Below are 13,166 nucleotides of genomic sequence, written 5' to 3' on the forward strand. Positions count from 1 at the left end.
GCTATATACCTGGTTCTCATGTGGAAGGGTAGCAGAGATGAGTCAGGGAAGGATGTGAAGTCCAGTCTGAGGTTACAGGATTTGATGGGGCAGTAAATAACCACTGTGCATTCTAGAACAGAACATTGATATGATGAATGTAGTGTTTATGAAACGTTATTTTAACAGCCCTATGTAGGTTGGAAGGAGAGAGGAAATAATAGGAAATTGTAGAGATAAAGGGTTTTAAGGATGTCTCAGCATCGCTGCACACTCCTCTTACGATTTAGAAAGTGCATTTCCAAAATAGCTGTGGATTAAAAAAATGCAGAGGCCTCTTCTGACTTCTGATTGGTCATAATTTAGAGAACATCAAATTTTAAGAGCTGTTTGCAGTTATCTATTCTTTCAATGAACTAGGACCTCAATATAAGTACTCGAGAAATTTTCTGAGTAATGTGATAAATGTTCTGATCGAAGAATAAGTAGTGGACTATAAGAATACAGAACGTAACATTTAAATCAAGGATTAAATGAACATCTGGAAATGCTTGAAGGAAATATGTATTCAATCATCATCAGTGACCTCAGTGGCCATGACTCTCGCAGGCGTCCAGGACCGGGGGGCGGCGAGTGGAGGGAGACCCGTGGTCAGGGCGGGTAGGGAACGGCCCCCACAGTTCTGATGCACGGTCCTAGGGAGGCTGGGCTGAGTCTGTGGGGCCCCTTGAGCAAAGCCGTGAGCCCCCCACAATGGCTGTGTCCCTCAGAACTCCTCACCAAAAGAACATTTCGGGTTTTTGTTTTGTTTTCATCTGCATTCATTTGTTTGTGTTTGACATATTTGCTTTGAAAATTCATTCTTTTCCTTCCCTTGGCTTTTTTCTTTTTGTTTGTTTGTTTTTTTGGCTGGAGATAGAAGGAAACTCATTTGAAGAAAACAAATGCTGGTGCCAGTGTGAAAATAGGGGCCAGAAGACTTTTGCTTCCCGTTACTTGCAATTTCATGGGAAGCTGAAGGAGAGTCCCACGCTTACTCATAGATTATCTGGGATATTGTCTCTCACTTGTGCTTACTCACTGGGGACACGGGAACATTGTCCCCTGACTCTCTCCTCTTTCCTGTCTAGAAAGTCGTTGGCTCTGCAAACGGCTCAGGGCCTGTGGCCTCTGGGTCAGCTTAAGTATGAATTGCCCAAACGCTCAATGAGCGAGTGTTTGCATTGTTTTGCTGGAGACAAAACTCTTCTTTTTCTTTTGTACTTAGATGTCACAGCATATTTCATTTTGTATTTAAAATCGCCCTTACTTAAAGGCTAGAAAATAACTTGCTTTTTATTGATTCACAATCATCCCTGCTGTTAGGAAAACAAAATCCTTCAGCTTGTCATATGTGATTTGCTGTAGTAGGAACATCTGGGGACATTCCTTTCCCACTTTTTACTTTCTTTCCTGGGTCATCTTTAACCAGAACCGAACTGTAGTCTGCCATTATATAATACAATCATGTTATATTCAAAAAGTCATAAGATAAGCCAGTTTGATCATAAAGCCAAACCTGCAAATAGATGTACAACATGTCTTGTTTAGAATTTTTGAAACCACGTGCATAGCTTCGTGTTTTGCAAACAATGTCAAAGAATTTGCTTATTTTGATTATTGACAAACATGTTTTCTTTCCCCGTTTCTTTTATTTTTCCCTAGTGTGCACTGGTATGTGAATGTACAGCCCCAGAGAGTGGGAGCGGAAAAGACAACTTACCCTTTTTGAACGCAGGTAGGTACTTCAGCTCTAGAACCTTAGTTTCACCTGAACATAAACTTTAATTTCCTGTGAAATCACTGCGGAGCCTGGGCGGCCTGCTCGCAGAGTCATTTATGAACACTGAGTGATCGAATCGGTCACTGTGAGGTGCCAGTGTGGTAGACGTGACTAGTTTCTATGCAAGACATATAGATAACTTTCTAAATCTTTGTACAAGGATATATCAATCCTGTTAGCTGTTGGATTTTGTGTTATCAGAAACAAGACACACTGGAAGACAGAGTAAGTGTTAGAAATGCGAAGCTCTTATTTAGCTTGACTTCCTCATTATAGAACTCAGATTAAAGTGGCTGAAACAGTAGATATATGGACCTGGTGGGAAAATCCACACACGTGTTTGTGCATTCTGGGGTGTGTGTGCATCTGCTGTATTACTCATAGTAATATATTTGAATTTCAACAAGGCTCTTAGCAATATGCTAAATTATGACCTTGTAAATAAAACTGACACTTATGCTCCAGTTAAAAAATGTGTGATAAAAATGTATATGTAAAATATGGAACGAATATTTGCATAATAATGTAAATTATGATACCAGTAATAATAATAATGGTAAATAACGACTATTACAATGCCAGGCAATATGCTTAATGCCTTATGTGCCCGTCTTACCTTGCTTTCTGATATCTGATTTGTGCTATGAAGAAGGCACTGTCATCATTATGCCCTTGGGACAGATGGGACCACTGGTCAAGGTCACCTACTTAACAAACAGCAGGTTCAGAATTTAAATCCAATTCTGATCCCATGGCCTTTGCTCATAATTACTAGGCTGTGCTATTACTAAAAAGCCATTCATTAATATGTTGGTGTAACAAGAGCATCAGCTTTAATATTTTCCTAACCCTGCCATGTTATACATTTAAACAAAGACATAGATAGCTTTATAATGAGCTTAATGACCGATATCATAAGTCAAAGGTTTACTAATACATAACCCCTAAACTATTAACAGGTGTTCCCCAAAGGAAGCCACTAATAATGGAGGATGGGGAGGGGAAAGGGAAGACAGCGCTCTGACTGTGTGTGCACCCACAGAGAACTCGCAGTAAAACCTGACGATAACAACAAAACATTGACCATACTGACATGGAATGAAGGATTCTACCAAAGAAGAGCAGCTGTTTCTCAGCTTAAGACCAAAAGACGTGTTTTTTGTTTTCTTTATTTTTATTAAGGATGTAATTTTGGAGGGCTGTTCACTGAACAGTGCAGGGCTGCCTGACAGTGAGGCCAGCCACGCACTGTAGAAGTACTTGATAAATGATCAGTGTGGGGAAACCAATATATCCTCCAAGGGTCCTCTTCTCATTGATTTTTCCACCTGAAAGTTGACTAAACCTTGACTACTCTATTTTAATATATCCAGATAATCCATTTAACTTACTAAATGTCAGTTTTGAGAACTAAAATCGAGTGTGGGGGATAAGTTCATTTTCCATAGAGTTGGAACAATTCATGTTATCCACAAAATCATCTACACTGTCATTTTTTTTAGCGACTCACTCCGGTGAACTTGGTAATTTTTTTATGCCCACCAAAAGAAATGCCATTTTAAAATACTTGTGGGTTTAATGTGAATTTCAAAGAGAAAACAAGAAAAAAATGGCTTTCTAAGTAAGAGAATATATTCCTTGAGGAGACAGAGAAGAGGAAACATGGTGAAAAATAAATCAGCTCCTCCTACCACTCGCGCACTAACATCTGAGAGGCGTGAGTCTTGGAACTGCAGTTAAGTCTCTCAAATGACCAGGGTGCTCTTCCTAACACGTGCATTGGAACGTGACAAAGACAGCTGCCTGGAGCTGACGAGGGCACATGCGTCCTGCAATTCAAATATACTTCCTCCGTGGGGGAGAGGTGATGGACGGCTGCTTTTCCTTTTTCACAGAGGTGACACTCTTGGTAGTGATACTGCACTGAGTTCCAATGACATTGTTCAATCTTAGTCTAGTCGGCCCAGAGGAGCACTCAGAGCCTGGCCATTTGCCACACATATTTTCTTTTATTAGGCAAAGAGAAGACTAAGTGACTGTCAAATGTTATAAAGGCTAGCGTTTTTTGTTTATCTTTAAAATTAAATGTATTAGGATGGCACTGGTTAATAAAATGATATAGGTTTCAAGTACACAATTCTATCATACATCATCTGTATATTGCATTGTGTGTGCTAGATTTTTTAAAAAATTAAAACTACAACTAAGTACTCTTCATGAAGTGTTTCTGTTTGAAATGTGAAAGTGTGTTGTGCAGGTATAGAATATGTATGAACTTGGCCTGTGTGTCCCTTGGTCTTTTGTTCTATTTATTTATCTATCTAAACTCTGTAACGTTAGAATGAGTCCATTATATTCCCACGTGGTATTTTTTTTAATCTGTAGGCAAAGGGAGCTATCGACGTTCTTCTCAGGTCTGTGCATTAATGTATTATATGGAAGTTGCCAGCCCCCAGCGAGTTATGAAGTACTTATTGAGTGAGAGGAAGAGAATGTCATATCTTTCAGCAGCTCTTCCCTCTTCTATTTATATCTCTAGTGGTTTCATTTATAATTCAGGAAATTCGGTTATCTATTGTAAGACTAAAAAGAAAAAGCTCTTCCCCCCTAAGGTCTCATTTCTTTCATGCTCTGTTTTGTCTTCCAAGTTGAATGTGGATGTTGGGAGTCCGGGGAATTGAGGGCAGGAGGAGAGAAGGGATGAGAAGGAGCAGGGCAGAACCTGCAATTCTGTAAGAAAGCTAGAGAAGCACCTTAATGCTATGGGAAACCGAGTTCCTCTCAGCTGCTGGATTTTACACCCTTGGAAACATGGCACACTGGAAGACAGGAAGCATTAGAAACGTAAAGCTCTCGTTCACAATAGTTTGACTTTCTAATCACATAACTCACAGAATAAAGTTATTAAAACTGTAGATTTGCCTCTTTCATTATTTGCTTATTCATGTAAGCAACGTGGTAGTAACCCTGGAACCTATTTGTTGCCAGGTGGGGGAGTAGGCGGAGTTAATTCTGAACGTAGGGAAGTACTGGACGGTTGGGTCTCCCATCTGTGCCACTGAGTCACATGGACCCAGGCGCCTTGTCCACCGCAGAACAGAAACGAATGGGCTCTTGTGGTTGTAACGTAGGAGCGCTGGACGGGCTGTCAGCTCTGGTGTCAAAGCCAACCAGCAGCGCGACCCCGACAGACAGGTCAGCCGCTCTGCACATCAATGTTTTTAAAATGACTAGATCAACCTGGACAGCCTTTGACTTCCTTTTCGGCTCTCAGATGATTGAAGTAACTAAAGCTTAGTTTAGCTTTTGCTACGTTTTATCTCTTTTTACCAGTCTTTCAGAAAGGGACTCATTTTCATCAGGTTCACATGGAGGCATGTTTCACTTCTTTGTCATGTACAGATGTCTTTCTCAGGAGTTATTGATATTTAATAAGACTAACCACAGGCATACCTTTTCAAATTTTTGTCAGGATGACAATTCTGTCTGGGTTTCTTGACTTCCCAGTTTTCCTTGTAAAAGTACTCTCGTGTATCCCTCCGTTACTCTGCCAGATCTATGGGGCGAATGGCCCCTGTCCCAGAGGCCGTTCACATCTATTATCTTCACATTTAGAGTGAGTTTCCCCCTGTCAGCAAGCATTACATCTGATACAGCATCTTCCTTGGTTGAATTCCATACTTCTTGGGTCATGAAATTATCCTTTATATTCTTTAAAGACCACTTTCATGCTGTGTATCAATGTGTCCACCCTCCTCCGGAGTCACCAAGGGCGTGGCTGACAGCCATGATTTCCGTGACTGTGTCGGCTGGAGTCCGACCAGAATGAGGGACCGCCCGCCCTTGGTCCTACACATGCGCACCTCTGCCTATGTGAAGAACTTCATGGTGTTTTTACTTCTAGCTTCACAGATGAACCACGCCTTTTCTCACAACAGGCCACTATATCTTTGATTTTTTCCCCCCAAATAAGGCTAAGTCATCTACAGCTGTATCTTTGCAGAAGATGCTAGATTGTAAACTATTTAAGAAGAAGGAACATTGCTTGTTTATTTCTGTCTCTCAGGGGCCAGAATACAACAGGAACTCAGTAAATGCTTGTCAAACGGCTGAGGACAGGCATATCTTCTCATTCGAATTTATTTTTCAGGTAGCAAAAAACCGTGCTGTTGCTCTCTCCATGAGAAAGATGTTCAAATGTAATTATTTAAGTGTGAGATAAAGTAATGTATTATTCTTCTTAAAGATCACTACCAAATTCTCATTTTGAAATATTTTCTGCCTCGTATCACAACATAGATTTTAATTGCCTTTCACAATGTCACACGACTGAGCTAAACGTTAAGGTTACATTCTCATGACACTGCCATCAAAAGCTATGTATGACTCAGCATTTTAAGGGATTGTCAAAAATTTCCCTCTATACTTACTTGAGTCTTGATGAACTCCAGGCAAAAACACAGCCCCAGATTTCTTCTTTTTTTCTTTTCATTCATGAGGTACTAAATCTCCTACTTTATCAAATCTTAGATGATATCACTTTGTATTAGCAAAGATATCTCTGCTGTATTTCATCCACATTAGTTTAAATAGGTTTTGCCCTTGTATTTATAACTCTCTGGTATATAAAATTTGGAGTCACTTTGGCTTATGGCAATGGCCCTTGATCTTATATACTTACTCACCGGATTTCTTTACCCTTTGATGTTTTAACAAATGCGATGGAGTCCATTAACCTTGCTCTTTTGGAATTCTCCTGTATAATCGTCTGCTAATATACTGAGGATGGGAAGTGGCTTCAGTGGAAGAGTGAATTCCACCATCTCACAATCAGTGGAGTCATCTGTTAGACACCTTCAAATGCTTCCGCTGTCATTCTAAGCAGATTACCTCCTCCACTGCCCATTTTAGGTAAACTAGAAGAAAAATAAAGACAAGAGATGATATGGTCAAAAAGTTGGTGTTCTGTGGAGAAGTGTGGGGAGGGCTTTCTTTCAGCTGTGTTTTGTTCTTTCTTCATTCTGATGCCGGTGCTGTCCCTTGCAGTGAGGTTTGCATTGCGCCCTTCCTCTTGCATTTCCCGCTCTTCATGTATCCAGTCGGTGCTCTCTCTCTTCTCCTCTTGGGGAAAGGAATGCCGGGAAATGTCTGGGTTGCAAGGTTTAAGCTCATTTCTGTGCAGTGTTTGCATTTACTGTGCACTGACTGAGTAGAGGTGCAGAATGCTTCCCTGAGTTGCAGGGCATGCCTTGAAGAGAGGCAAATTAGCAAGAAACAAGGTGAGCTCAGTGTGCTGCATGGTGTTCTGGGTTGCTCAGCCTGGAATATGAGCCAGCTTCTACCTTCTCTAGTTTTGTTCTTTATTTTAGTAACTGAACTAGAATGAAATAGGACAAGTCAAATCAGAAGGAGTGAAGCAAATCATGTCTTTGGCCATCCCAAATCTAACATCTGAATTCTGTACTCTCAACTCACCAGTCACCACCAGTTGGAGACTAGAGTCTCACAAATGTTATTTTTATGTTTTATTCTGATATCTATGATAGTCTTTCTTATTCTTGGCCTTTAGTTGAAGATGGAGGGTCAAGAGTTTATGAGTTTAACTAGACTGGCACTTTGTCCAACCCATCTTTTATCCTATTCCTATTCTCTTTCGTTTTTGTTTTTTCTTTGTTTATTTGCAACAGAACAACACACAATAACAACTTAGATTTTATAACAAAGCTATAGAATAGTAACTAAAATTTCCCTGGGGGGTTATAAACACTGAATTTCATCTTTATTACTTTTTAATTTTTCTTGAATTAATGGAGTGACATTGTTTAATAAAAGTACATAGATTTTAGGTGTATATTTCTGTTATACATCATCTGTATATGAATATTGTATTGTATTTACCACCCAAGTTCAAGTCTTTTATTGTCACCATTTACCCCCTCTGTACCCTCTTCTCCCTCCCCCATCCTCTTTCCCTCGGTAGTCATCCTACTGTTGCCTGTGTCTATGAGGGTTTTTTTTGTTTGTTTGTTTTTGCTTAATCCCTTCACCTTTTCACTCAGACACCAACCCCCCTCCCTCATTTTTATTGTTTTTAAAGAGATATCTCTTTGCTGTATTTTCAGAGTTCTTACTATGTTTTCTTACTCTCTCTTCTCTATTAACCATGCTTAGGATGGTGTTTTAGTGATTTCTTTTAGGTTTTTCAGTTCTCACCCAATCGTAAAAAGACCCAATCTATACATTTAAGATGTATATAAATCTAAGATAGTTTCAAGTACAAATAAAAGAGCATCATTATCTAACTGGATTACACAGACTTATCTGTAGTAAGAATAACGCAGCATTTGGAGAATAGGCAATGTATGTACATTCAGCTGAATAATTGAGCTATTAAACAACTGCGTAATTAAAAGCTACAGAATGAATAGAATCTCTACAAGGATCCAAAGTACATTAAAATCATGATTTTGTAAGGCTTGAAGCCAATAAAGTCATTTTCCATTTTAATACATGATTCCTATCACCTTCCGAAAGCAAGGAAGCACATGAAGATAATCACAGACGAGCTTCCTCTGGAGAAACGTGTTAAAGACAACCTGATGTTGGGTGGGCCCCTGGAGCCTGATTCCAGACTTCCAAAATTTTTTGTCCGATCCACTGACTTCCCTAATGGAGACACACATGTGCACACACAGAGAAAATCACCCCCACGGTGTCTCCCTGGTGTATCTTTTCTGCCCCAGGCCGCTCGAGCCGCCCCTCCCTCGTGTGTCTTGTCCACGTTGAACACTTCCTTGGCATCTTGACTTTGATGATTCAGAACTGGAGTGGCTGAGCTTGCACACCACTTAATCCATTAAAAAGCAGGTGGCGCGTTATCTTGTTACTGTGTCTGGGAGAAACAAGGTAGAAAATTGAGTTGTGCTTCAATTTGGGGGTGCGGGAATCTGTCATTAACTCTCTGTCCTTGTGTTCCTTCACCCTCTGTGCTGGATGCAAGGGGATGTGTCACTCTTCGTTCCAGCTCAGAACTCTACCCTGTTCAGGCATCACAAGGCCACGATGTGGTCCAGACTATCTCTGCTGCTTTTCTCTTGGTAGAATCTGTCACGTGATATTTTTTGTCATTGTTTTAGCAGAAGCGGTGAAACAAATGAAGAGAATACACACAGGACTGTCTTTAAAAATAACTTATAATAGATGTTAAATAGATATTATTACTGGGCCGAGCCTATTGTATGGTGGAAATAAAGAACAAACTGACAGTGACCAGCGGGAAAGAGAGAGGGGCATTATGGGGGAGAGAAGGGGAAGAAGGGTCAAGTCAAGGAAAGTGGATGAAGGCCCCATGGACGAAGACAGTGGGGGGAGGAAGACTAAATGTAGGAGGTGGAGGGTGGGTAGGGCAGGGTAGAGTAATGGAGGAAAAATGGGGACAACTATAATTAAACAATAATAAAAAAGAAAGAAATGCATCTTTTTTAACATCGTTTTTTATTTTTCAATTACATTTCACACACAATATTATATTAGTTTCAGGTGTATACCCTGGTGATTAAACATTATATAACTTTCTAAGTGATCATCCCAATAAATCTTCTGCCCATCTGACACCATGCAGGGTAATTAGGATATTATTGACTATATCCCCTAGGCTATATTTTATATCCCTGTGACAATTTTGTAACTACCTTTATTCTCTTCACCTTTTTCACCCATCCCCCCAACCCTCCTCTCATCTGGCAACTGCCAGAATGTTCTCCATACCCATGAGTCTGTTTCTGTTCTGCGTGCTCACTTACTTTGTTTTTTTGATTCAATTTTTGATAGATATGTATTTATTCCCATCTTACTGTTCATATTTTCAATCTTCTTTTTTCTTCTTCTTAAAGAAGGTCCTTTAACATTTCATGTTGTACCGGTTTGGTGGTGATGAACCCCTTTAGCTTTTTCTTGTCTAGGAGACTCTGGCAACAACTTGAGGCGTCTGTGGAAAGTCCGAGGCGCACGTGACAGACTCGTTTACACAGCCGGAGAGTACGTGCAGACCTGTCGGAGTTTTATCCCTGCTGCAGGGAAGAAGTGTTAAAAAGGACAAAAAATTCATTATTTATGACCCACCGTTCAATATTTGATGCAGGAAGACCATACCTTTTTTTGGTGTAATGAGGATAGAATCTCCCCACTGTCAACCCAACAAGAATTTCGAGCTGAGAACATCTCATCTGGGCATTTTTGTACCTGGTGCAACCATGTGCATGGGAGTTAAAAGTCAGGGCAGAGTATTTTTAAGTCACACGCCATTCCATGGTACTGTAGGTGTTATTACTTGATACATAGTAGGTGGTCAATAAGAAATTCCGCTGGACCAAATTATGTTTAAAGGGGATCACACTCTACCTGTATTGAGATCCTGATAAATATATAAAATTGAGTACTAATATTTGGAGACCTGCATGTTTCAAAAGATGAGAATTGTATTATGCAAGTCAGATAGGAGGCATTATTGGGATTTTCTTTATGATCAAGTTGTCTGATATTTTCAGTTATTCACCCCATGAGTTTCTAGTGAAAACACCTGTGTTCCTATAGAATCCTTGGAGGTTGTGTCCTAGGTGGCCAGAGGAGAGCTCCAGAGATCATTACTGAGATTGCTCTTGATTTCTACTTAAGCTACTTCAACAAAGGTTTCTATTTAGGATGCAATGAAGAGCATTAAAACAAACAAAAAACCCAATAAAATAAAAAGTTGTAGCACTCGTTTGATGATAACAAAAAATAAAGAATTTTATAATTTGTTAATTCAAAGTATAAATTTTCTAAATGTAATTATTGTTTTAGAAAAGGGAAGAAAAATCCAAATATTTTTAACCATGGTTTAAAAGAAACAGTGATTTTGTTTACTCTTTGAAAACAGGTTAAGAGGGCAGCACGTGTACTGAGTATAGACAAGCCAAGAAGTTGAATATTTATTTAGCTTCGTAAGAACATATTTGGACATTTTGGAGATGGAGTTTTTGTCTTACTATGAAAGGATACATTTATACTCCTGATCATGTTTACTATATTGGAATTTATAAGATTTTGTGAGTGGTTTAATCTGACTGACACTTTGTTGAATCCAATATATACTTTTCTTCTTCTCCAACTCTAGAGATATGACAATAGATGTAGTAAAATTCTTATATCTTTGGAACATTGTCACATTAAAAATGAATGAAATACAGTTTTTCACTGACTTGCGGTAAGTTTTTATGTTTCGGATGAAAGAAAATATATCTAATAAGGTCTAATATCCCAAATATATAAAGAACTTATACAAATCAGCAAAAGAAACAAACAATCCAATAAAAAGTGCATAGAGTGTCTTAATAGACATTTTTTTAAAATACAATAAAACATGCAGATGGCCAACAGATGCATGAAGTCATACTAAGCATCACTAAGCATCAGGGAAATATAAATCAAAAATCACTATAGGATATCACCTCACATCTATTAGGACAGCTATTATCAAAAAAAAAAAAACAAGAAATAACAAGTGTTGGCAAGAACATGGAGAACCCTTGTGCACTGTTGGTGGGAATGTAAGTCAGCGCAGACATTACAGAAGATAGTCTGGAGTTTCCTCAAAAAATTAAAAATAGAACTACCATATGATTCATATGATTCAGCAATTCCACTTCTGGATATTTATCCGAAGAAAATGAAAATACTAATTCAAAAAGATATATGCACCCTATGTTGACTGTAGCATTGCTTTTAATCACCAAGACATGGAAACAGCCCAGGTGTCCGTCAATTACTGAATGGATAAAGAAGATGTGGTACTTACTTACATACAATGAAACATTATTCATCATTGAAAAGAATGAAGTCTTGTCACTGGTAACAAAACAGATGGACCTTGAGGTCACTATGCTAAGTGACATGAAACAGAGAAAGACAAATACTGTCTGAGCTCACTTACCTGTGGAATCTAAAAAACAAACAAACAAACAAACCTAGAAATGATACAAACAAGAAAAAAGAGAACTCATAGTGACAAAGAACAGACTGGTGGTTGCCAGAGACACGTGTTGGGGGTAAAGGGATAAGGGGATCAAAGTGTACAAATATCCAATAAAATAAATATGTCATGAGGATATAATGTACATCATGGTGACTGTAATTAGTAGTACCATATTACATGTTTGAGAGCTGCTAAGAGAGTAGATTTTAAAAGTTATCATCATGAGGGAAAAAATGTGTAACTATGTATAGCAATGAATGTTAACCAGACTTGTTGTGAACATATCACAATATGTTTAAACGTTGAATCACTGCATTGTATGCTTGAAATTAATATAATGTATACATCAATTACATTTCAATAAAAAGAAACTAAATATCATTAACTGTATATATGGATCTGTGATATAATCTAACTGATAAAATGTACATGCTATATTTATGTTAAATATGGTCATACAATTTTTAATGTGATCATACAACTTTAGATGTCAAGTATTGTCTCTGAATAGATTGGAAACATTCTATTCAATGTTTTCTGGCTTCTGTTGGCACTTTTGAAAAGTAAACACTTGGGCTAATCCTTAGTAGGTGGTAGGTAAGTGCACTGGAAGCTTTGAATCTGGTCGTTGAAGAATGGGATATTTGAAATCAAGATTTCCGATGTAGTTTCAATACTGATCATGATAATTTCCCAAAACTGTACGTCTGAAAATGGATAGTTTCAGAGAAATGGATGGACAGATCCTCATTTTAATGTTCAGAAAAATACTGTGTGTTTACCCAAATAGGGAATGAGATATGGTTTTGTAGAACCCTAAAACTTTGAAAGGCTTTTTACCCCGTACATTGAGGAGACTTGGCTCACATACTGTGCTCGGTACTATTTACAGCCTTTCATTCACTTCAATGCCAAATTCTGTTTCTGACCAGCTTTATTAGTAAATTAGAGATATATAATCATAGGCAATTGACTGTTGATTGACCAAATATTTTATCGTGCATTAAGCTTTCATGTATGAGACTTTCATTGCCCAACAGCAATGAAAATAAAATTATGCCCTGAAATATACAGCTTGCGGGTGTGGTGGGACTGCCAACCTCACACAGAAATAGAATCAAGTATTATCTTAGTATCTGACCCTGCACATTTGCTTTAAATCTTTAAAGCCCTTGATGGCATGACCTCGTCACTTGTCCCCTAATCACTGCCCGCCCACCATGAGTACACAGTTTGTTCAGCATCTCCTTGTCTTGCTTCTGATAACATGTGGTTTCAGGAAAGTGTGCTATGGACCCATGGCCACTAACATATGTATGATGTTTGAATTTTAATGGATTGTAAGTCCAGGAA

At 38.6% G+C, this 13,166-nt stretch overlaps 1 protein-coding gene across 8 annotated transcripts in view; it reads left to right on the forward strand.

Annotated features, from left to right (window-relative positions):
- Positions 1-13,166, forward strand: part of INPP4B (inositol polyphosphate-4-phosphatase type II B) — a 520,158-nt gene that overhangs the window by 369,992 nt on the left and 137,000 nt on the right. For all 8 annotated transcript variants that reach the window (XM_045830759.1, XM_045830758.1, XM_045830757.1 and 5 more), the window contains one exon: positions 1,684-1,756. In XM_045830759.1, the coding sequence (XP_045686715.1) occupies positions 1,684-1,756 (73 nt within the window). The remainder of the gene's footprint in view (positions 1-1,683; positions 1,757-13,166) is intronic.

This window comes from Phyllostomus hastatus, unplaced genomic scaffold (assembly GCF_019186645.2).
Source record: "Phyllostomus hastatus isolate PE091 unplaced genomic scaffold, TTU_PhHast_1.1 phas_contig_159, whole genome shotgun sequence".
Lineage (NCBI taxonomy): Eukaryota > Metazoa > Chordata > Mammalia > Chiroptera > Phyllostomidae > Phyllostomus > Phyllostomus hastatus.